The sequence below is a fragment of the Muscardinus avellanarius genome (assembly GCF_963383645.1).
Source record: "Muscardinus avellanarius genome assembly, chromosome: 10".
Lineage (NCBI taxonomy): Eukaryota > Metazoa > Chordata > Mammalia > Rodentia > Gliridae > Muscardinus > Muscardinus avellanarius.
The window spans coordinates 17,544,820-17,565,300 of NC_137796.1; the positions used below are offsets into that span (position 1 = coordinate 17,544,820).

The window sequence follows — 20,481 nt, forward strand, 5'->3', positions numbered from 1 at the left end:
CAGACCTATTTTTACATTTTTATTTGGAAACAGGGTCTCCTTAGCCAGCGCGCGAGGCTGGCTTCGAACCTGCGCGATCCTCCTGTCTCTGCCTCCCAAGCGCGGGGATTACAAGCGTGCGCCACCACGCCCGGCCTCAAAACCCAGATTTATGAACTTCATCTTTTTTTTTTTTTTTTGGTGGTACTGGGGTTCCTGGATACCCTTATACCTGCGGGCTACACTCCCAGACACCTTTTTTTTTTTTTTTTTTGGTGGTACTGCGGTTCCTGGAAGCCCTTCTACTTCCGGGCTACACTCCCAGACCCATTTTTGTATTTTTATTTGAAAACAGGGTCTCTTAAGCCAGCACGGCTGGCTTCGAACCTGCACAATCCTCCTGTGTCCGCCTCCCAAGCGCGGGGATTACAAGCGTGCGCCACCACGCCCGGCCAACACCTATACTTTAAAAAATATTTTTATTTGGGTGTATTGATTTTGAGTCACCCTCCCATGCCATTTTGGTATGGGGCTGTATTTCTATTTTCTGTATTTCTATCTTTCTAATAAACTTCTTTAAATCTTCAAAAAAATATTTTTATTTGGAAACAGGGTCTCCTAAGCCAGCGCGGCTGGCTTCGAACCTGCGCAATCCTCCTGTCTCCGCTTGGCAATCCTCCTGTCTCCGCCTCCCAAGCGTGGGGATTACAAGCGTGCGCCACCACGCCCGGCTTAACTTCTTTATCCTTGGCTCAAATCTGGTCTTTTTCTAGCATCTCTCTCTCCCATGGAATGGTGGATCATATACTCAGCAGCTGAGCCTAAAATCTGACCATCAGAAGCAACCCAAAGACTGCAGCCAGAGTGCTGGGGCTCAGATTTCAGTTCCACACTGACTTTGGACAAGATGCGTGCTAATCTCTGGACCTGTTTCCACAGCTATGAAATGATAATGATGATAATATCTACCTCGGTTAATGAGCTAGTACTTTGTACAATGTCCAGCTATGGACAGCTGGCATGATTATTTCTGCTTACCGAGACGTCTGCTTTTCCATCTCGACCCCACCACCTCAGAACTTACTACAACACCCTTAGTCCAAATGGGCGCAAAAAGTCTCCATTTAGAAAGAAGGATCCTGGGGATCCTGGGGATGGAGCCCAGTGGCAGCACAAGTGCGTAGCATGCACAGCGCCCTGGGTTCAATCCTCAGTGCTGCAGAAAGAAAGAGGGAAGGTGAGAAAATGAATCTCTTAAAAATGCAACACCGTGGTACATTTGAGAAGGTGAAGTGAGATCACTTCCTTGTTTGAGACTCCCAGCGGTGTGTTATGGGGTTACTGTTCTTAGGATGATGAACAGAACTCTCTTAATGTGCAATTCCTATCTCTAGTTCCTAGCCTTCCTTCCTGTACTGGAGATGGAACCAAGGGGCATTCTACCTCTTTTTATTTTGAAACAGGATCTCACTGACTTGCAAAGGCCTCACTAAGTAGCTGAGGCTGCCTGCGAGCCGTGATCATCCTGTCTCAGTTTTAAAAAAAGTTACTCTCCAGCCGGGTATGGAGGCACACGCTTGTAATCCCAGCATTTGGGAGGCTGAGACCGGAGGATCTGGGTTTGTGGACAGACTCAGATACTTAATGAGGCCTTCTGCAACTTCGTGAGACCCTGTTTTAAAAATAAAGAATAGGCCAGGCGTGGTGGTGCACGCTTGTAATCCCCGCGCTTGGGAGGCTGAGACAGGAGGATCGCACGTGCTCAAAGCCAGCCTCAGCTACTTAGTGAAGGCTCTCAGCAACTTAGTGAGACCCTGTTTTCAAATAAAGTATAAAATAGGTCTGGGAGTGTAGCCTGGAGGTAGAAAGCCTCTGGGTTCCACCTCTAGTACCACCAAAATAAATAAATAAATAAATATATATTATATGTGTGTGTATGTGTGTATATATATATATATATATATAATAGTTTATATATGGAAAAGCTGACAAATATACTCATAGAAGAACAGAAGTCTTGAATCATGGGAGTTATTAATGACTTGAGGTTTTCAAGAATGTACCTTTACATCAATGCCACCACCCGTAAGAGACTGTTTACTGCAGCAATATTTGGGATTAAGAAAAAACTCATCAGCCACTCTTGGGGAAAAAATAAAATTGGAAGTGAGTGCTTTAAGAATGAAAAGAGAGAGAGAGAGAGAGAGAGAGAGAGAGAGAGAGAGAGAGAGAGAGAGTGTGTGTGTGTGTGTGTGTGTGTGTGTGTGTGTGTGGTACTGGGGATTGAATCCAGGGTCCTTCTACCTGCAGGCTATACCCTTTTTAAAGTGTGTGTGTGTGTTGCTGGGGTGGAACCCAGGGGCATTCTACCCCCAAGATATACCCCCAATCCTATTTTATTTTTGTATTTGGAAACAGGGTCTCACTAAGTTGAGGCCATACACGAAGATGTGATCCTCCTGTTTCAGCCAAGCATGTGCCACCACACCCAGCTGGAAATCAATTTTTATTAAGCAAAAGACTAATTAGATTTTGGAATCCAAGGGGGGTGGAAATGCACTTTTATTCCATTTGAATGCCATGTTTTCAAGCTTTCAAGGAAATATGGATAAACTCAGTAGTTCTTTTTTTTTTTTTTTCCGTACTGGGGATGGAACCCAGGAGCATTCTACCTCCAAGCTACACACCCAGCCCTATTTTGTATTCTTTATTTTGAAACGGGATCTCACTGAGTTGCAAAGGGCCTCACTAAGTAGCTAAGGCTGTTTGCGAACAGTGATCTTCTAGTCTCAGCCTCCCTAATGCTGGGATTACAAGCGTCTTCTTCTTCTTCTTCTTCTTCTTCTTCTTCTTCTTCTTCTTCTTCTTCTTCTTCTTCTTCCTCCTCCTCCTCCTCCTCCTCCTCCTCCTCCTCCTCCTCCTTCATTTTTGGTGGTACTGGGGGTAGAACCCAGAGGCTTTCTACATCTGGGCCACACTCCCAGACCTACCTATTTTTTTATATTTTATTTGGAAACAGGGTCTCACTAAGTTGCTGAGAGCCTCACTAAGTAGCTGAGGCTGGCTTTGAACCTGTGCTATCTTCTGCTAGTTTACTTCTTTTTATATACTTTTTTTTTTTTTTGCGGGTCTGGAAATGGAACCCAGGGGCATTTGACCTCCAAGCTACATCCCTTGCCCTGTTTTTTATTCTTTATTATGAAATACGGTCTCACTGAGTTGCAAAGGGCCTCACTAAGTAGCTGAGGCTGATCTCAAACCGTCATCCTCTGGTCTACGCCTCCTGCATGCTGGGATTACCAGTGTGCGCCGCGCCCGGCTCTTTCTGTACACTTTGATTGGTGCACTGCAGTTTCACGTCATAATGTAGCTCAGCGTGATAGGGACACACATGCACACAAAACTTGGTAAGCTTCGCACACAATTTAAAAACTGTTTTTGATTTCTGGTTTTGATTGCTTTTGAAACATTATTCAGAAAATTAAGTCATAAAAGTATGGTAACTGTGAAAACTAATGCTTTTTAGATGGAAGGTACTTTTTTGGTACTGGGATTGAATCCAGGGGCTTTCAACCTCTCAGCCATATCCCCAAACCCCTCCTTTTTGGAAACAGGGTCTCAGCCCTGGCACCCGACTAGTTACCTTATCTTAGCTTACAGCACAGTCTGTCTTACGCGTATTGTTCAGCCATAAAAGCTTAATTTATCTGGATGGGGTTAAGATGAACAATTCTCTCTGTCAACTTTCCACGACAATCTTTCCTAATAAGGTGATACCCAATAGCAAGATTTCTAAAAATCCAAACACTTCACATTTTCTATGCTAACTCCTCCCTCTCGCCACATTTGTAAAAGATAAAAACAGAGGAATGGCTAAATAAATCACGGTCCATCCACCACGTACGAGACTGAGGAGTGGCTGAAAACAAGAGGGATAGCTGGGCGTGGCGGCGCCATGCCTGCAATCCCAATACTTGGGAAACTGAGACAGGAGGATCACAGGTCTGAGGCCAGCCTCAGTAACTTAGACTCTGCTTCAAAAGGAAAAACAAAACAGGGACATAGTTCAAAAGTAGAACTCATGGGTTTAATTCCCAGTAAAACACACACACACACACACACTGCTAAGAACTATACCTGTCACATAGTAAGTACTACGTATTTTATTGTAAAAATCCTTTTTACAGTGAGCATGTATTTCTGAATTAATTTAAAATCCCAACAAACCAGCTAGGCACAGTGGTGCACACTTAAAATTCTAGTACTTGGAAGGCTAAGAAAGGAGGACTGTGGGTTTGAAGCCAGCCTCAGCAATTTAGCAAGGCCCTCAGCAACTTATTGAGGCCCTGTTTCAAAATACAAAAAGTAAAGTAGGGTTGAGGATAAAATGACCCTCGCTTCAATCCCCAGTACCACAAGCCAAAACAAAACAAAACAAACCTCAAACAGCCAGTCCTACACGAAAATATAAAATAATATATATGGGGGCAGGGTGGTAAAAAATCGAAGGGAAGGCTTCCCAGGTGATTTTTTTTTTTTTTTTTGGTGGTACTGGGGGTGAAATCCAGAGGGTTTCTACCTCCAGGCTATACTCCCAGACCCATTTTATATTTTATTTGGAAACAGGTTCTCACTAAGTTGCTGAGAGCCTCACTAAGTAGCTGAGGCTGGCTTCGAACCTGTATGATCCCCTCCTGTCTCAGCCTCCCAAAGCGTGGGGATTACAAGCGTGTGTCACCACGCCTGGCCAGGTGATTTTAATTATCAGCCAAACTTGCCTACTCTGGACTCAGAAGTCAGGCAAGCCGGGAGTGGAGGTACAGCTTGTATTCCCAGTACTTGGGAGGCTAGGACAAGAGGATCACAGGTTTACTGCCAGCCTCAGCTACTTAATGAGGCTGTCGGCAACTTAGTGAGGCACTGTTTTCAAATAAAAAATAAAATAGGGCTGGGGGTGTGGCGTGGAGGTAGAATGTCCCTGGATCCAAACCCTAGTACCAAAAAAAAAAAAAAAAAAAAAGTCAAAGGCAGGGGTAAACCAGCAGGAATTGAGGTGAGTCCTAGCTGGGGAATGTGGCAGAATCCTGAAGTGGAAAAAGACCATAAAAAACAAGAAACAGCAGGCCTGGGAAGCGGTGGGCTGCATGGGAGAGAGAGGGCGTGGGCCTGCAGTCCCGTTCTGGCTTGTGGGGAGCCCTAAGTAGCTATTTTCCCTGTGCCTGAAGCTATAACAGGACTGGGCTTGTACAAAGACAGCTGAGCAGGCAGCCGGCCTCAAGCCATGGGTCCTCTAGCTCAAGTCCTCTGAGCTCAGGGCCGGGGCAATGATTCCCACGAAGGCCACAGGTCACTCTGAGCCTCGGGGCTGGGAGCTGGGATTCTCTGACTTGCCTCTGGCCACGCGGTCTGTTGTGAGAACCCAGGCCTAGAATCCCTCTTGATTCTGCACGTGCCCAGAGGACATCTGAGTGGACAAGTGCAAACCATCCCTCTGGGCGAGAGTTCTTGCTTCTCTACAAAATGAGTGGGGGTGGAGAATGTGCCAGAGTCCTCAAATCTGGGGGAGGGACCTTCCTAGAAAAAAACACTCATGCTCTCTCCTATGCAATTAGTTAAAAATGTTCAGGCTCTCTGTGTATGCAGCTAATTCTAGGGGATCAAAGAGTCCTAAAGTGAACGTGGGCCTTAAAGTCAGAACCCCGGGCAAAATAAACCTCCTTCCCCAAGGGTACAACCCAGGGCCGAGGGTTCTTGGCATAGAGGAGTAACTTCAGAAAAACCTCAGGTGGTCTTTCTTTTGTGAGTGTATGGTACTGAGGGTTGAACACAAGGGCATTCTACCTCAAAGCGATACCTCCGGCCCTATTTTATTTTTATTCTGAAACAGGGTCTCACTAGGTTGATGAGAGTTTACTATTTACCCAGGCTGTCCTCAAATCTGTGATTCTCCTGTCTCAGTCTCCCAAGTACTGGGATTACAGGTGGGTACCACTACTCCTGGTTCTTTTTTTTATATTATTTTTTATGTTTTGGTACTTGGATTGAGCCCAGGGTGCTTGCTAAGCACATACTACCACTAGCGACACTCCCAGTCCTCTCAGCCTGTGTGTGTGTGTGTGTGTGTGTGTGTGTGTGTGTGTGCGTGCGCGCGCACGCGTGTCATTAAAACCAGAGATATTCTACCTCTGAGCTATACCCTCAGGCCCTATTTTTAATTTTTAGTTTTGAAACAGAGTTTCATTACGTTGATAAGAATTTCACTACTTGCTGAAGCTGTCCTCGACCCTGTGATCTTCATGTCTAAGCTGCCCAAGTACTGGGATTACAAACATGTATCACCATGTGGTCTTTCTTTCTTTCTTTCTTTCTTTCTTTCTTTCTGTTCTTTCCTTTCTTTCTTTCTTTTTTGGTGGTTCTGGAGGTGGAACCCAGAGGCTTTCTACCTCCGGGCTATACTCCCAAACCTTTTTTTTTTTTAATATATATTTTATTTGGAAACAGGGTCTAAGTTGCTGTGAGCCTCACTAAGTAGTTGAGGCTGGCTTCGAACCCTTGCCATCCTCCTGTCTCAGCCTCCCACCACGCTCTTTCTTTCTTTCTTTCTTTCTTTCTTTCTTTCTTTCTTTCTTTCTTTCTTTCCTTCACTAGGGATTGGACCCAGGGGCATTCTACTTCTGAGCTACACCCCTACCCTTAAAAAAATTTTTTTAAACAGGATTTCACTAAATTGCTGAGGCTGGCCTCAAACTTGTGATGCTCTTGTCTCAGCCTTTCAAGTATCAGGATTACAGGCATGGACCACCATGCCAGGCTTCATGCAGTCCTAAACAAGCAGAAGTGGGGTCACTGAGATCTAGAGGAAAGAAGACAGCTTGGGATTGTGCCTCTTCACAAGGCATACTCTTGTGACAATCTTCCCAAGCTCCCCATTTGACCCCTGAGATGCCAGAATCCTGGAAGAAAACAGGTCTCTCCTCCCTAGAGCTAGGTATGGCCTCCTGAGGGAGAAGTGCCTGCCAGCCCTCCCCACGGAGCCCACCGCCTAGCTACGGGCCCCTGGCTCTGATGTTCAATGGCCTCTTCTCAGATGTTCAATGGAGAAAGAACCAGTGCTGTTGTGAGTTCAGAGCCGTGGCTGGCTGGGCTCATTTCTCCCGAGACCCTCGGGTTCAGCAGGACCAGAGCAGCAGCCTGCAGGGGTTCCAATAGCTGGGGGAGTCTGCAGACCACCGGCACTCCAGGTAAGCCAGAACGAGGGTGCAGGGTTTGGCCAGAGGGGGAGAGGGAGAGACAGTGTTGGAGGTGGGGTGGGTGAGGAGAGACTGAAGCAGAGTCTCTGTGGAGAGCTGTCAGGGTGAGTGATCCCGCTGGTATCTGAACCTTCCCTCTCCCCCATCCTCCAAGGGAGGCCAGAGCTCCCGGGACAGACCCCCTCGCCGAACAGACCTCCAGCCCCCGGTGATTAGCAGGCCTAGCAGAGGCCTGCGGAGGGAACAGGAATTCAAAGCCCTTGGGTCAGAAGTTTACTATTTCCAATCTTCTTCTGGCTTGGCAGACGGGAGGGTGGTGGGTAGGGCCTCCCCCCAGGACTCAGGCTCTTCCCTCTCCTGCTCAGATTCCCAAATGATTAGTGCCACCCACCCAGGAGGTCTGATGTCCACAGCCAGACTCCACAGCTTACCAGCTGGGGGACCCCAGAGAAGTTATCAAACTACAAGCCTGGGTTTCTAAAGTTAAAGGGGACCAATCCCACTGCCCGGTGAGGCTTTCAGGAGGATTAAAAGGGCTTATTCCTTCAAGTACAGAGTGTGATTCTGGAATGTAGTAAGCTCTCAATAAATGGTTCAAATCTGGGCAAATTCACCTACGGTATCAGAAGTGAGAGCCGTGGTTACCTTGGGATAGCCAGGTGGGGAAGGGGCATTGGAGGGGCTGCTTCCTGTCCTCAGAACTACCTGGGAACTCTGGCTCCTCCCCAGCCATGCCTCCCTTAGCGGCAGAGGACACCTCCGGGGTAACCTAGGAGCGTGGGCCCTTGCGAGGAGGTGGAAGGGAGACGGGAGCTTTGCGGCCTGCTCCCCTGGCACAGCAGATGGTGACGTAGGGCAGTCTGGGGCAACCAACCCTGCTCTGCTGCTGAGCCAGGAAGGCAGCCAGCTGGGCCCGAAGCCCCAGCTCCCCAACAGCCTTTCCTCAGAGGCCCAGCTGCACCGTCCCTTGGGCGGTGGATGCTGCCAAGCGGGACCTAAATCCGGTCCTCACTGACTGCTCCTGCGGCTCTGCTTTACGTTCACTTTGCAGGGCAGCCGGGGGCACCACAAATAACTAACACTACACTGTGAGCTCCGCAGGGCAGGGACTTTGTTTTGCCCATTGCTCTGGCTGCAGGTCTAGAGCAGCCTCTGACACATGCAAATACTGAATACATGTTTACTGAAAGAATGGACTTTAAAGAGCAAAGTCCGCAGGGGCTCTGACCCAAAAGGGGAGCTTCACACAACTGCAGGGACCTAAGCATCCTGAAGTCACGCCATAGCCATGCTCTCGAGGCTCAGGACTGAGCTGGGACTAGTTCCAATTGTTCTCCAAGGCAGACTGAGGGTCAGCTGATCCTGCGAGGGGCCAGGATGGAGTCCTGGGTCTCAGAAGGGCGCACCCCTAAGGAGGGGCAGGTCACTCCCTTCGATAACGACCCTGCCCCCTGTAAGCTCCCTCCTCCCCCAGGCCTCCCAGCTTTCAGAGCACATATTTGCTTTTTGCGGGGAGGGATTGAACCCAGGGTCATTCTACCTCGAGTTCCACCGCCTGTCCTACTTACTTATTTAGTACTGGAGTTGAACCCAGGCCCCCTCCCCCCCTTTTTCCCACTCTTTGGTGCTGGGAGTTGAACCCAGGGATATTTTACCTCCAAGCACTTCCAGTCTTTTTTCTTTTTTATTCTTTTGGTGATATTGGGGATTAAACCCAGGAACATTCTACCTTCAAACTACACCCAGCCCTTTCACTTTACTTTATTTTTATATATTTTTATTTTTTTGGTGGTACTGGGGTTCCTGGAAGCTCTTCTACCTCCGGCTACACTCCCAGACCTATTTTTATATATTTTTTTTATTTGGAAACAGGGTCTCCTAAGCCAGCGCGTGCGGCTGGCTTCGAACCTGCGCGATCCTCCTGTCTCTGCCTCCCAAGCGCGGGGATTACAAGCGTGCGCCACCACGCCCGGCTTTTTTATTTTTATTTTTAAATACTGGGGGTTGAACCCAGGGTATTCTACCACCATGCTAAATACCAAGTCTTCTTCATTTTCTTTTTTATTTTTTGGTGTTGAAGATTGAACCCAGAGACATTCTACCTCTGACCTTATTTTATTTTGTGGTCCTGGAGGTAGAACCCAGGGGTTTTCTACCTGAAGGCTATGCTCCCAGACCTATTTTTATATTTTATTTGGAAACAAGGTATCACTAAGTTGCTGAGAACCTCATGAAGTAGCTGATGCTGGCTTCAAACCTGTGCGATCCTCCTGTCTCAGCCTCCCAAGCGCTGGGATTACAAGTGTGTGCCATCATGCCTGGCTTCTTATTTTATTTACTTTGCAGTACTGTGGATGGAACCGGGGCATTCTACCTCTGAGTTGCACCCCCAGACCTATTTTTTATTCTTTATTTGGAAACAAGGACTCACTGAGTTGCAAAGGGCCTCACCAAGTAGCTGAGGCTGTCCACGAAACTCCTGAATGCTAGGATTGCAAGCGTGCACCACCACGTCCAGCTAACTTCTTATTTTATTTTGAAACAGGGTCTTGCTAAGTTGCTGAGGCTGGCATTAAACCTGCAATCCTCTTGTCTCAGCCTCTCATTTTTTAATTCTGAAACAGGTCTCACTAAGTTGTTAAGGCTGTCCTCAAACCTGCCATCCTTCCGTCTCAGCCCCCCAAGTACTGAGATTATAGGTTTGTGCCACCACACCTGGCTTATTTTTTTGAAACTGGGTCTTGCTAAATTGCTGAGACTGGCTTCGAACCTGGGATCCTCCTATCTTAGCCTCCCAAGTACTGAGATTACAGATGTGCATCACCACGCCCAACTTCCAGACCACACTTGAAGGACTGTGGAGACCTGACTGTGGGGTTGGGGTAGGGGAATATCCTGCTCTAAGTTATTTCAGATTAACCTCTCACTCTTGGTCTATGGAAGCTCCCATACTAGGGCCTTGAAAGAATTATCCAAGCCAGTTCCCTGTACAGATATGTTTCTGAAAACTGGTGGCTGTGTGATTTAGAGCTCCTGCATTCCACTTTTTCCTTCCATCCATCTATTTTGTTGTAATGATAAAAAAAAAAAAAAAGTAGGGAACTGGGGATAGGAAATGTCCTTTCTAATTCCATGTGTTCACTGCAATGATGACTTTGATGAGACCACAGCCACTTAGGTTTCTTCCATAGAACAGGCCAACCTTCACAAGGTTGTCAAGATTCATACAAGTACCTATACGTACTATTAAGTACCAGTTCCTGGGCGCATACCAAGAGGTAAAAGTCATGTCTATGAGCCTCAAAGAAGTTCCTGAGCTGTTCGGCCTAGTGAACTGAACCCATTAGACTGTGCCTGTTTCTCCACCTTTAAAACCTCGGGCAGGGCTGGGCTCCAGAGTTTCTCAAGTTCCAACCCTGAGATTAAGAACTCAAGCTGCTTAATATTTATCGTACCTGCTTCAAGGGAATTTTAGGAGGATAAAGCAAGCTCAGAGTTGTAGATGGGCTTTGAAGAAGAAGACCCACATACAAACAAGGTATTAATTATATCAGATAATGTCTTTGAGCTCAACTTCATAGACACCCATAATATTCATAACCCAGGGGCAAGCAACAAGGGCAATTGTTCCTTAGCAATATGGAGACTGTTGTCTGCTTGGCAGAACTTGAGAGTTTGTATGTGCCCGCAGGATAACCCTTTCAACCTGGCTGAATCGGGGCTGGGTGCTTGTGTTTTAAGGATGAGGAGCTGGGGTGTAGCTTGGAGGTAGATGCTTCTGGGTTCAATTCCTAGTACCACAGGAAATGAGAGAGAGAGAGAGAGAGAGAGAGAGAGAGAGAGAGAGAGAGAGAAAGAAACAGAGACAGAGAGAGAAAGAGAAACAGAGAAAGAGAGAGAGAGACACAGAGGGAGGGAGGGAGGGAGGGAGGGAGGGAGGGAGAGAGAGAGAGAGAGAGAAACAGAGACAGAGAGAGAAAGAGAAACAGAGAAAGAGAAAGAGAGACACAGGGAGGGAGGGAGGGAGAGAGAGAGAGAAGAGGAACAGAGAGAGAGAGAAGAGGAACAGAGAAAGAAACAGAGAGAGAGAGAGACAGACAGACAGACAGACAGAGGGAGAGACAGAGAGAGACAGAGAGAGAGACTGACTCACTATGTTACCTAAGCTGGCTGTGAACTCCTGAGGACCTGGGATCCTAAGTGTGCACCACTGCCCTTGGGTGGGAAGTCTCAACTTACTGGGACTGAGTAAACCAGCAGCCTATCTCTCAGGAAGCCTGCCTGAGAACCAGTCACATTTGCAGGGAATCTCAAGGTGAGACAAGCACATTAATCTAGGTATGCTCCTGGCACAAACCCACCATTTTCACAACCGTAAACCAGACATTCAAGAAAGCTGAATTTCCTCAAAAGGTTTGAAATGCCTGACGTCACTGGGAAGCACTGGCCAACTCAACCATGAAATCGAAAACCTGATCACAGCCTCCCCCCAACAACCTCCAATCTAGCAGAGTGACAACTCATCTGATATTTCTTGCTTCAATAAGAAAGATAAGGCCCTGAACTCACTCAGAACCAGAGCCTGCTTTCAGATCCTAGCCGGAAACTTGACAATGGGGGGGGGGGGGGGTACCGATTTGGCAGAGACCCCGGTAAGCAATAAAGCTTCCTCGGGGAGCCGGAATTGGATTTGGGGCCCTGCCCGAGTTAACATTTTTACAGGTTGGCTCAGTTGCAGTTTGTTAGCCAGCCAGTAATAAACCCATGTGCAAGAATTTAAAGTTTATGAGGCATGGCCTCTTAATGTCTCCACTCAGCTCCCTACAGCCAAGGGTTTAAGGAGCCTGGCCTAGCCTGTGTGTTAATTGTTTTGTCAATGTGCAGACTTATTTGGGAAAAGAAAAAATTTTTTAAGGTTCCTATAGACTCAAGGCCCTCCAGCAATTTTTTGGAGAAACAAAAGAGATCCGTTCAGACCCTAGCCCCAACCCCCCCCCCCCTCCAACATTTGAGCTGTGAGTATCTGTAACCTGGATTAAGGAGCCTGTCCATGGAGGTACTAGAAAGAATGCCAGGAGGCAAAAGTTCTTCACCTTCCAAAGCCAGGTACACTACAGATCCTCTCCCCAGAAAAATGCATACACAGGTTCCCTGGAACTCCACCCCGGGATCCCAGGTTAACTCCTGCTGAAGAACTTGGATTTGATCCCCGGGAGAAACCCCTATTTCCTCTCCATTTGGAGGGAAAGAGCTTCCCACCAGCGGGCAGCTGCCTGGGTCTCATGACATTCATTCTCGGCAACAAAGTGACCCCCACTCTGGAGTTTTTGAACTTGAGGGGGGGGGGACTTAATTGGAAGATCAAAAATGTGCTTTGATCTCTCATCCACCGTTTCCATAGTCCAAGGCCCGCGGGCTCGGGACACTGCCCTCCCCCACCCGCCTCCTGGGTGACCTAGCAACCCGGTACCAAGACGCTGGGGGGCAGGGGGTCCTTCCAGCCCAGGTGTGGCGGCCGTTTCCAGGCAGGCTGCAGGGGCGCAGGCCCTCCGGGAAGGGCAGGGTTAAGAGTGCATTCCAGCGGCCCGAAGGGGGGGGCGGGGGAGGGGAGGCGGAGAGGAGAAACAGACCCGGTCTGTCTGTCGGAGACACAAAGCATGTTCACAAAGGGGGCCCGAGAGGGGCGCAGGGGGCTGCCCCGGGCACGGCTCATCCCCACACCTGCGCGGGGGCTGGGGAGGAATGTGGACGGCGCATTCCTCCGCTGGAGCCCGCGGGGGAGAGCTTTCCACGTCGGGGCTGGGTGAGGGGCTCTGCCGCCGGGCACCGAGGGGTCAAGGCAAGCGGCGGCCGCGGGGCAAGGAGCGGCTGGACGTGGGGGGCACTACGCCGTCCAGCCTTCTCCGCTGGCCACTAGCTCCCATCCCAGCCGTCCCCGGGTCCTGGCCAGTCCACCCCGCGGCGCAGGTCCAGCGGCGCCGGGCACGCGCTGCCCCGCGCGGGCTCGCGAGGGTCTTACCTGTCCCGCGCGCCGGGCGGGGCTCCGGCTCCTCGCCCCCCGCCCGCAAGGTCACTCGAGCCTCCGCGACGCCCACCCCGCAAGGCTCCGAGGCCGCGCACCGCAGGCAGCAAACCTGTGCCAAAGGGCAAAGGGGAAGAGGAGCTCGGTCACCGGCGTGGCCGGGCCTGCGGGCCCCAGCCCGGGGAGCCCTGGCCGGGCCTCGGGGACCACCACGACCCCAGCCCCGGCTCGCCCCGACGCCGCCGTCCTCCGGGGAGCGGCCCCGGCCAGGGCGAGGGCCCGCGAGGAGCACCTGGAGCAGGAGGAGGGACGCGAGAGGCCCACCCGGGAGCCCCATGGCCGCGCAGAGGGCGAGGCGGCGGCAGCGACGGCGGAGGTGCGCTCGGCCAGGCGCGCGGTGCGGCTCTGAGCCCCGCGCCGCCCGGGAGCCGCGGGAGGGGGCCAGGTGAGCGGGAGCGGGCGCTGATTGGCTCGGCGTCCCGAGGCCCCGCCCCCTCGCAGGTGGGGCCGCGGCCCGCGCGCTCCAGGCCCCAGCGAAGCCCCTCGCGTTCTCGCTCGTGCGGTCCTGCATCTTCTCGATGTTCCTGGACCTGCTCGTAGTGGGTCCTGGGTTCAAAGGGGAAAAAAAAAAAAAAAATAGAGACCTCACTCTGTTCTCCAGCTTTGGCAGCACGAGCAAATGTTTCTTTGCCTTGCGGCTACAGCGGGAAAAAAAAGTGGAGACGCATCTGAACCCGGTCGAAAACAGAGGCTCCCCATTCATGCTCCCCGAGGCGCTCTGCTGCCCAAAGCTTTGATGGAGGCCGGGTGTGGCCCCCACACCCGGCTACGGTGGAGGCTTCCCTTGGCCTCTTCCTCCGCCTCCCGCGAGTCCTCCCCCGGGAGGACTCCGGGTTTAAAACTGGCGGTGAGGTCCCCCGGGACGGCGGCACAGGACCCGAGTCAACCTGCGGGAGACTCCTGGCTTCCCTTTCGCAGCTGCACAAATGGATACTAGCAGAAAGACTCCAGGGTTCGAAAGCCATCGTGGCACCGAAGACTGAGACCTAGGGGGACGATCATTAGTTCTTAGCCCCAAAATCTCCAGCACCACCCCCAACCACATAAATTCTCAATTTTATGTAAATAAGGGCATTTTTTTAAGCGCAGTTTTTATTGGTCCGAGATGCTGTCTGCAATTTAGTAAAAACTGCATGCCGTGTCATGGTTTTCCCCTTCCAGGACAACTCTCCTACGCCCTTCCTGGGAGATAAATGGCTGAGCAGGGATTCATTCCTCTGCGTTACTCTTTCCACTACATTAGACATAAAGGGCTTTCTTCTTCCAAGCACACAAGCGAGGCCTGAGCATCGAAACGGCTCAGAAACTCAGTTCTTCACCCACATGCCCTTTCCCCACCCGAAGGAGTTTTCAACACACACACACACACACACACACACACACACACACACACACACACACTCACACACACACACACTCCCTGGCTGAACCGAGAATCCCAGAGCTGGGTGTACTGGGCGTACTGTCACACACCTGTAGTCCCAATAAGTACTCGGGAGGCTGAAGGAGGATCGCAGGTTAGAGGACAGCCTCAGCAATGTAGTGAGACTCTCCTGAACTTAGCAAGCCCCGTTTTTTAAAATTATTTTTTGGATTTTTTTTTTTTTTTTTTTTTTGCGGGTCTGGGGTTGGAATCCAAAGGCATTCGACCTTCGAGCTACACCCTCTGCCCTATTTTTTATTCTTTATTTTGAAACCGGGTCTCACTGAGTTGCAGAGGGCCTCACTAAGTAGCTGAGGCTGTCGGCGAACCACGATCCTCCGGGTCTCAGCCTCCCAAATGCTGGGATTACAAGCGTGTGCCACCGCACCCGGCTGCAAGCCCCGTTTTAGAACAAAAAATATAAGGCCAGGCGTGGTGGCGCACGCTTGTAACACCACCACCCCCCCCCCCGGAGGCGGAGACAGGAGGATCACGCAGGTTCAAAGCCAGCCTTGCTGGCTTAAGAGACCCTGTTTCTAAATAAAACATAAAATAGGTCTTGGAGTGTAGCCGGGAGGTAGAAGGGTTCCATCCCCAGTACCACCAAAATAAATTAATAAATAAATAAAACAAAAATATAAAGGGCTGAAGTGTAGCTGGAAGTAAAATGCCCCTAGATTAAATTCCCACCCAGTATCCCCCCCAAAGCTCTTCTGTATCTCTCTCTCTCTCCTCTGTCTTCTCTCTCTCTCTCTCTCTCTCTCTCTCTCTCTCTCTCTCTCCTGTCTCCTCTCTCTCTCTCCTCTGTCTTCTTCTTCTCTCTCTCTCTCTCTCCTGTCTCCTCTCTCTCTCTCTCTCTCCTCTGTCTTCTCTCTCTCTCTCTCCTCTGTCTTCTCTCTCTCTCTCTCTCTCTCTCTCTCTCTCTCCTGTCTCCTCTCTCTCTCTCTCTCTCTCTCTCTCTCTCTCTCTCTCTCTCCTGTCTCCTCTCTCTCTCTCTCCTCTGTCTTCTTCTTCTCTCTCTCTCTCTCTCCTCTGTCTTCTCTCTCTCTCTCTCTCTCTCTCTCTCTCTCTCTCTCCTGTCTCCTCTCTCTCTCTCTCTCCTCTGTCTTCTTCTTCTCTCTCTCTCTCTCTCCTGTCTCCTCTCTCTCTCTCTCTCTCCTCTGTCTTCTTTCTCTCTCTCTCTCTCTCTCTCTCTCTCTCTCTCTCTCTCTCTCCTCTGTCTTCTTCTTCTCTCTCTCTCTCTCCTGTCTCCTCTCTCTCTCTCTCTCCTCTGTCTTCTTTCTCTCTCTCTCTCTCTCTCTCTCTCTCTCTCTCTCTCTCTCTCTCCTTTGCAGCTCAGATTTAAGAGTCTGAGAAGGGATTGGGCTGTTTATATAATCTTTGGCCTCCAAGGACTGACCTAGTGACCTGTCCGTCCCAACTCCAGGACGGGGCTAGGCGGTGGAAGTCTGTTCCAGGCCTGGGGAGTCTTTCCTCTGTGTCTCCTCTCTTGGGCTCTGGGCTCACAGTTCAAAACAGGCTCCGACCACTTACTAGAGCTGTTTCCTCAGTTCTCCATCTGCCAATGGAGCTATTATGACAGCTCCCCTCTATAGGACTGTATATAGAGTGAGCGAATCGGTAGAGGTGAGGAGGATTAAACATAAGAACTCATTTTAAATGCTAAACTCAACCTGACACCGTGGTATACGCCTGTAATATCCGTACTTGGAAGGCTGAGACTGTAGGATCTCAGGTTCAAGGACAGCCTCAGCAATTCTGCTGTTTCAAAATAAAAAAATAAAATAGGGCTGGGGTTGTAGCTCAGAGGCAGAAGACCTCTGGGGTCAACCTCTAGTTCCAAACAAACAACACGCAGACACACACACCACTAAACTCGGCAGTGCAAGGTGGCACACATCTGTAATCTCGGTACTTGAGAGGCTGAGTCAGGAGGGTCACAGATTCGAGGTCAGCCTCAGCAGTTTAGCAAGGCCCTCAGCAACTCACCAAGACTTATTTCAAAGTAAGACATAAAAAGGCTTGGGGTAACGGTTGTTGGGCGTGCTTGTAATCCTAGCACCGGGGAGGCTGAGACAGGGCGGGTTCGCAGCCAACTTCAGCTACTTAGTGAGGCTCTCTGCAACTTAGTGAGATCTTGTTTCAAAAATAAAGACTAAAAATAGTACCGGGGTTGAGGGTGGGATGTGGGTTGGAGGTAGAATACCCCTGGGTTCAATCCCTAGTACCGCAAAAAGGGGGAAGGGTTGGGGATGTAGCTCAGAAGTAAAATAATGCCCCTGCGCTAAATCCCCAGTACAAAAAAACAAAAACAAAAATAAAATAAAAACCACTGAACTCAGTACCTGGCATATTGCCAGGGCCCCAAGTCTCCTGGCAGTACCGCTGGACGATCCGGCTCGTTTGGCCTCCGCCACTTGGCCCCCCGTTTCGCTTCTGTCTAGCGCCCCCATAACCCGCAATCAGGAGGAGAAGCCTTCAATTTCACAGGTGCAGGTAGGGGGCGCTCGGTGAGGGGCAGCCCGGGGCTCTTGCAGGACGAGCCCCGACGGCTGCAGGGCTCTGCCCTCGCCTCGCTTGTGCCCAGCTTGTGCCCACGGGGAGGTCAGGTCCCCGGCCCCCGCGGGGTGGCCCCGCCCCAGCCAGGCTTGGCCATTAGGCGGGCAGTTAAGCCCAAACGAGCCTCGGGGCGCAGGCCCTAATTAAGTAAAGCCGGCTGGAGAGCCGCGCTCATTTCCGCTGCTGCCCCAGGCCGTCAGCCTCCGAGCAGCGGCGTGCAGACCGAAAGTCGCTGGCTCCGCTCGCAGCCTGCTCCGAGCTCCCCTGGTCGGCCGTTCACTCGCGTTCATTTAACTGAATGAATTTCGATTTCAGTGTCAGCTAAATTCGCCCGCTAGGTGCTCGCACTGGGGATACATTGGCGAATCAAAAACATCCCTGCCCCCCTCCCGCCCCTGGGCTTTCCGTTTCAGACTGTGGGGGGTAGAAGAAAGTAAACAAATAAGGAAATATGTAATGTACAGCCGGGTGGGGGTGACGCACCTGTAATCCCAGTACTTGAGAGTGGGGGTGGGGGTGGGCGGGAGGATCGCAGGTTCGAGGACAGTCTAAGCCAATTTAGCAAGACCCTGTTTCAAAATAAAAAGCGAAAAGGCCCGGGAGTGTAGATTGGAAGTAGAATTCCTGGGGTTCAATCCCCAGAGCCCCTCCCCTAAAAGTGTAGATGGTAATATGGAACGGTAATATGGAACGTACAGACCAGACAGAACAGGACCTACGGGAGGCAGGGTTGGAGATAGTAAATAAAGCCATGCCCAAGGTGTTGCTGGCAGGGTCCAGCAGGAAACAGGACCTGCCCAGAGGGTTCAAGTCTTCCTGAAGGGACGACAGAGTGGGAACCAGCACAGTATTGAGTCTGAAGACCAGCAGTAGCAAAATGGTATTGCAACTTTGAGACTGAAGGGCAGAGGAGATGGTGAACAGGCCTGGTGGTGCATGCCAGCTTCCAGGGAGGCTGAGGGAGGAGGAGAGAGTGTTTGAGGCCAGTCTGGGAACAATATAAGGAGGCCCTATCTCAAAATAAAAAGGTGGTGGTGGGCGGGGGGGGGGGAATGGTGTACTGGAGTCCAAAGATGGGGTCAGAGGGAGCTGAGCAGGGCAGACCCCCTCTCAAATGTAGCCGTGGTTGATAGAGAGGCACATTACTGCTCAGAGCTGGGACAGTGCAGGGAAAACACCCAGCGTTTTCTGCTCTTGCCTTGGTCTCCTGGTGTGCTCCCCAAGTAGCCCCGGGACAGGTGACGGGGTCTGTGGTGGTCCTTCTTCCAGGGCTGGCTCTTTCTCTCTTGCTTTCTTCGGTAGTGCTGAGGATTATACCCAGGGCCTTGTAGGAGCACTCTTTATCAGAGAGGCACATCTCCCTCCCCTAAAGAATTTTCTCATGGATGGAGGGGGAGCAAACAAGAGGGCCCAGAGGCCTCAGAAAAGGGTGTTTGAACAAAGACCCCAGAGAAGCTATGGAGCCGCTGTGGCTCAGGGTGTGTGTGGAGAGCAGTGCCCGCAGACAGCGGTGGAACCGAGGACACGGAGCGGCAGAAACACAGCAGGGCGGCTGGGGTAGGAAATGAGTCAGACGTGGGAGGCAGCTCTGGAGCCCCGCGGCCAGTGCGGCACCAGAAGCCGGCGTTGGTTCTAAGTGGAGGAGGGTGTTCAGAACAGACTCGAGCGGGCCGGGGCAGAAGCATAGGAGTCCGCGGGCCCCTGTTGCAATCATGTGGGTGAACGAGGGAATGGCTTGGTTTGTTCGGGTTTGCCATTGTGAAGAGGGTAAGAGATGATGGTACAAGAGCCGGGCGTGGTGGCGCACGCTTGGAATCCCAGAGCTTGGGAGGCTGAGACTGGAGGATGACGGTTTGCGGACAGCCTCAGCTACTTAGTGAGGCCCTTTGCAACTCAGTGAGACCCTGTTTCAAAATAAAGAATAAAAAAATAGGGCTGGGTGTGTAGCTCAGAGATAGAATGCCTCTGGGTTCCAACCCCAGAACAACAACAACAACAACAAAAAATTAGCGCCAGGCGTGGTGGCATGCTTGTAATCCCAGTGCTTGGGAGGCTAAAACAGGAGGACCACAAAGGTTCGAAGCCAGCCTCAGCTACTTAGTGAGGCTCTTGGCAACTTAGTGAGACCCTGTTTCCGAATAAAATATAAAATAGGTCTGGGAGTATAGCTCAGAAGTAGAATGCCCCTGAGTTCCATCCCCAGTACCACAAAATAAATAAATAAATAAAAATTAAAAATTGACAACAACAACAACAACAACAACAACAAAAACAGAATAGAATTACCTTATGCTGTGTGTATGTCCCAAAGAAGGGAAGGCAGGGACTTGAGATATCTGCATGTCTGTGTCCACACCCGCATCACTCCAAATAGCCCCGAGGTAGGAGTGAGCCGTGTCCACCCGCACGTGAACATAGGCGATGTGACGCATAGGCGCAGAGTTCCAGCTTTGAAGATGAGTGAGCCCAGTGCAACAGAGGCTGGGCCGCAGCCTGACGGGGCGAACGCACTTGGTGCCATGGGCCATGTGTGGTGAAGTGGTTAGAATGGTACAGTTTATGGGTACTTTACCACAATTTTTAAAAACTGGAGGGGGGAGCGATCAGGTTCTGGGGTTATTGTGAAGGTGTTGTCAAGGGGATCTTCTGAAATGTGGAATGTGGGGAGAGAGACGCAGGAAGGGTAGGGGTGGCTTTGGGCCTGAGCAACTGGCAGGATGGCGGTGCCGTTCCCTGGGGGGCTGTTGAGGCCCTGGCTCAGATCCCCAGGGACCCTGGGGACCCCTTTCTTGGTTTCTTTTTCTTTTCCTTTTTTTGTGGTTCTGAAATGGAACTCAGGGGCATTCAACTTTTAACCTAAACCCCCAGCCCTATTTTACTTTTTATTTATTTATTTATTTATTTATTTATTTATTTATTTATTTATTTTTACAGTACTGGGGATTGAACCCAGGGCATTCTACCCCAGAGCTATACCCCCAGTCCTATTTTTATTCTTTATTTTGAAGCAGGGTCTAAGTCGCAGAAGGCCTCACTACGTAGCTGAGGCTGTCCGCGAACCACGATTCTCCTGTCCCATCTCCCCCAAGTACTGGGATTACAGCCATGGGCCACCACAGCCAACTCCTTTCCTGGTTCCTCCCTCCCCTCCTTCCTTTTTTTAAAGGGTCTCACTAAGTTGGTGCAGG

General features: G+C 50.5%; 1 protein-coding gene across 1 annotated transcript in view; it reads right to left on the reverse strand.

Moving 5' to 3' along the window:
* CDH3 (cadherin 3) overlaps positions 1-13,588 on the reverse strand; it is a gene marked incomplete at both ends in the record, with an annotated part of 51,366 nt that extends 37,778 nt beyond the window's left edge. The window contains 2 exons of the mRNA XM_080703483.1: positions 13,249-13,363; positions 13,544-13,588. Coding sequence (XP_080559609.1) covers positions 13,249-13,363; positions 13,544-13,588 — 160 coding nt within the window. The remainder of the gene's footprint in view (positions 1-13,248; positions 13,364-13,543) is intronic.
* Positions 13,589-20,481: the final 6,893 nt, after the last annotated feature.